Here is a 2,817-nt window from a genome sequence, read left to right as displayed (position 1 = left end):
ACCGGATCAAAAAAGACTCTTCTTTGAGCGCCCGATAGTGCTCCAACTCCTCGCGCATCGACTTCACCTGTGCCATCAAGTCCGCCAGCTCGGAACCTTCCGATTTCGCTGAAGTGGTGCTTGTACTCGCCGAGGATGAAGCGACGGGGGCACTTGTCGCCGCCTGGGTGGAACCTGAGGCAACCGTAGCCCGCGCGTCAGCGCGTTTTGTGTAAGGCTTGTCCTTACAATTGGGGCACTCGAAGTGTCGGTACCCTTGCTTCCCACAGCCGAAACAACTGCCAGGGAAGTTTCCTTTTCTGATGGCCGCATTGATGATGGCCGAAGCTCCATGTGACTGGGGTGCACCACCGCGTGCCCCTCCGCGTCCTCGACCTCAAGCCGAGAAAAAGTTGTTTAACTCGGGCCGCCGGGCCCGGCTGATGTCGAGGATCTGCTCGACCTCAGTGGCGCGCTTCTCAGCTTCTTGCCACGTGGTGAAGGTCTCGAGCTCGATCTTGCGGTAGACGTGGGAGGGGATGCCGCTTAGGTACTTGTTGCGTAGCTCCAGGTCCCCATACCCAGAGCAATCCGCCGGACCCTTGAACAGCGCGGAGAATTCCGCAGCGGTGCGTTTTTCACGGACCGACTTGTCCACGCAGAGCTTTGCTAGCTCCACTTGTGCTGCTGCCTCGTCGTCGAGATTGCCGAAGCGGGCTTTGAAGGCAGCAGTAAAGGCCGCTTCGTTCCTGAAGGGGGTCGTGGCCCCTTGTATCCCCATTTGTACCGATGCGAGCTGGGAAAAGTAGGGAGTAGCCCAGGCGCGGGCGTCGCCGTTGAGTAAGCTCATCGCAACCTGTACTTTGAGCTCGATGGTTGTCAACAACGTGTTGACTAACCAATAGATGCGGAGCTGCGCCAGGAACCTGTCGCACTCGATGACGGTTTTCCCATCATATCGGAGGGGGAGGAGAAGCTTCAGGGTCTCCTTGTCAGGGGCGTTCGTGGGAGAAGACATTATCGGCGCCGGGGGGGACGGAGGACGGTGCGGGGGCGGAGGCAGCTGTGGTGGCCCTCCGCTGGTCGGACTTCGAGGGGAGCGAGTGCACGAGCGGCCTCTCGGCGGAGACGGCGGTGAAGGCGCCGGAGGAAGTTCGGAGGCGGGGTCACGTATGTCAGGGACTGCTGACGTGGAGGCGAGCGCTGTCGGCGAGGCGGGCCGAGCAGAATCCGCGGGCTCAGGCTCCGAGACTCCTTCTTCACTCGCACTCTCTTCAGGCTCAGGCTCTGGTGCAGGGTCTGGAGGGAGATCTCCTCGTGCTTGACTTGGACCAGCGACAGTTTGGGGAAGGCGGGAGCTAGGGGAGACAGGGCGAGAGTGCCGCGAGGCAGATCGAGATGCGAGGGTGCTTCGAGGACCGAGCGGGTGTTGCGCCCTTCGGATCGCTTTGTAGCGCGGGTAATCTTGTTCGATCGATCGAGGTGTCCGATTTGGGCACGGTTGTTGCTCGCAGATGTAGATGACAGTCTCAGGGCCATCTGGGATGTAGGTGTCGACGAGGTCCTGAGAGTCGAAGGCGTGAACTTGGCCTTGACAGGCAGCCACAATGGAGGGGGGGAGGACGGGGAGGTGCGCGTTGATAGGCGCCAAGCCCCTCTGGGCCCCGATACACCTCGTTTCGGCAGTCGCATCCCGCCAGGAACTTCGACTCAGTCTCCCAACACTTCGATTTCGCCTTCGACACTCTTCGACATCTTCGACGGTGTGCGACACTTGCTCGAAGCTCGGCACGGTCGTCCCGATGCCTCGCGCGTAGATCTCGGGACATCTTCCGCATTCGGCGAACAATAGGGCCACTTGACGCCGCTCGACCAAGCGCGCGCTTCGCTCCAAGCCACACCGAAGTAGCCGGTCTTTCCCGATTAGGTATCGAACCTCGCGGCATGCCTTCGACGACGGACACCGGTCCGAAGTGTCTCGCATGTTTCTCTTCATCTCCGCGTTCGGCATGACGTCACTCTACCGATGGACTTGATATGTGCCCCTCGGTGAGGCAGCTTCTTGAGGAACAATGCAAAGCCCCTTGTACCAGTGTGCCACTCTCGATAGTCGTAGCGTCCTGTGTAGTATAAAATCTGTTGTACTTCTCTCCAAAAATACAAGATCCGGTTCCCCCCTCGAGTTCAGAGCTCATAAGTCGAGTTCGCCCCGCGTCTAAGCCTCTAACTGCGTCACTTCGTTCCTCGCTGCGTAACCTCGAAACCTCGTCCACTGCGTTTACTCGTCGATACCGTCTCGACGAACCCTTCGACTTCGACTATTGTCGAAGAAACTGCGAACCGTGCCATAGCTAAGTCCCCCCTATCGAGTCGTGTCCCTTCCTTCTACGATACATCGAAGAGCTCTGCCGAGCTTCGATCCTCTCCACTAACCATCCACAGCCTCCGAGTAGCTTCGACGACGTGTCGAAGCCACCTCGTACCTTCCCCGTTGTTCGTAGCCTTTTCCAAGGGCGTTTCTCGTGTTCACTCGAACCGCGGGACACCTTGCTGCTAACTCCCCTCTCACTAAGACTATAATCCGTCTCTCTAGTCCCTTTAGGTCGCACCCAGGTTAGGGGTTAGGGTTTCGTAGGTCGTATCAGCGTACTAAAAATGGCCGTACTAAACTAGCTTACGCTACGGCGCCCGAGAAGACCCTGAGGTTCGCAGTTCACGTGGGGCCCAGTACTGCTTTTGGCTAGTATGCAGCAGGAACCTAGACCACGCGTCCGTGAGGACAAGCACCGCCCACTGAAGTGCAGGTGCTGAAGAGTTCGTTCCTCTAGGGGTGGCGAT

General features: G+C 58.8%; 1 protein-coding gene across 1 annotated transcript; it reads right to left on the bottom strand.

Annotated features, from left to right (window-relative positions):
- Positions 1 to 376: 376 nt before the first annotated feature.
- Positions 377 to 1,518, bottom strand: POSPLADRAFT_1138751 (hypothetical protein; the record flags this gene model as incomplete). The annotated part of the gene is made up of 2 exons (XM_024484944.1): positions 377 to 1,042; positions 1,069 to 1,518. The coding sequence occupies 2 exons, from the start codon at positions 1,516 to 1,518 to the stop codon at positions 377 to 379; spliced, it is 1,116 nt and encodes a 371-aa protein (XP_024340460.1).
- Positions 1,519 to 2,817: the final 1,299 nt, after the last annotated feature.

Source organism: Postia placenta (genome assembly GCF_002117355.1).
Source record: "Postia placenta MAD-698-R-SB12 unplaced genomic scaffold POSPLAscaffold_5, whole genome shotgun sequence".
NCBI lineage: Eukaryota > Fungi > Basidiomycota > Agaricomycetes > Polyporales > Adustoporiaceae > Rhodonia > Rhodonia placenta.
Note: the sequence above shows the minus strand (reverse complement) of the source record. Positions and strands in the feature narration are given on the sequence as shown.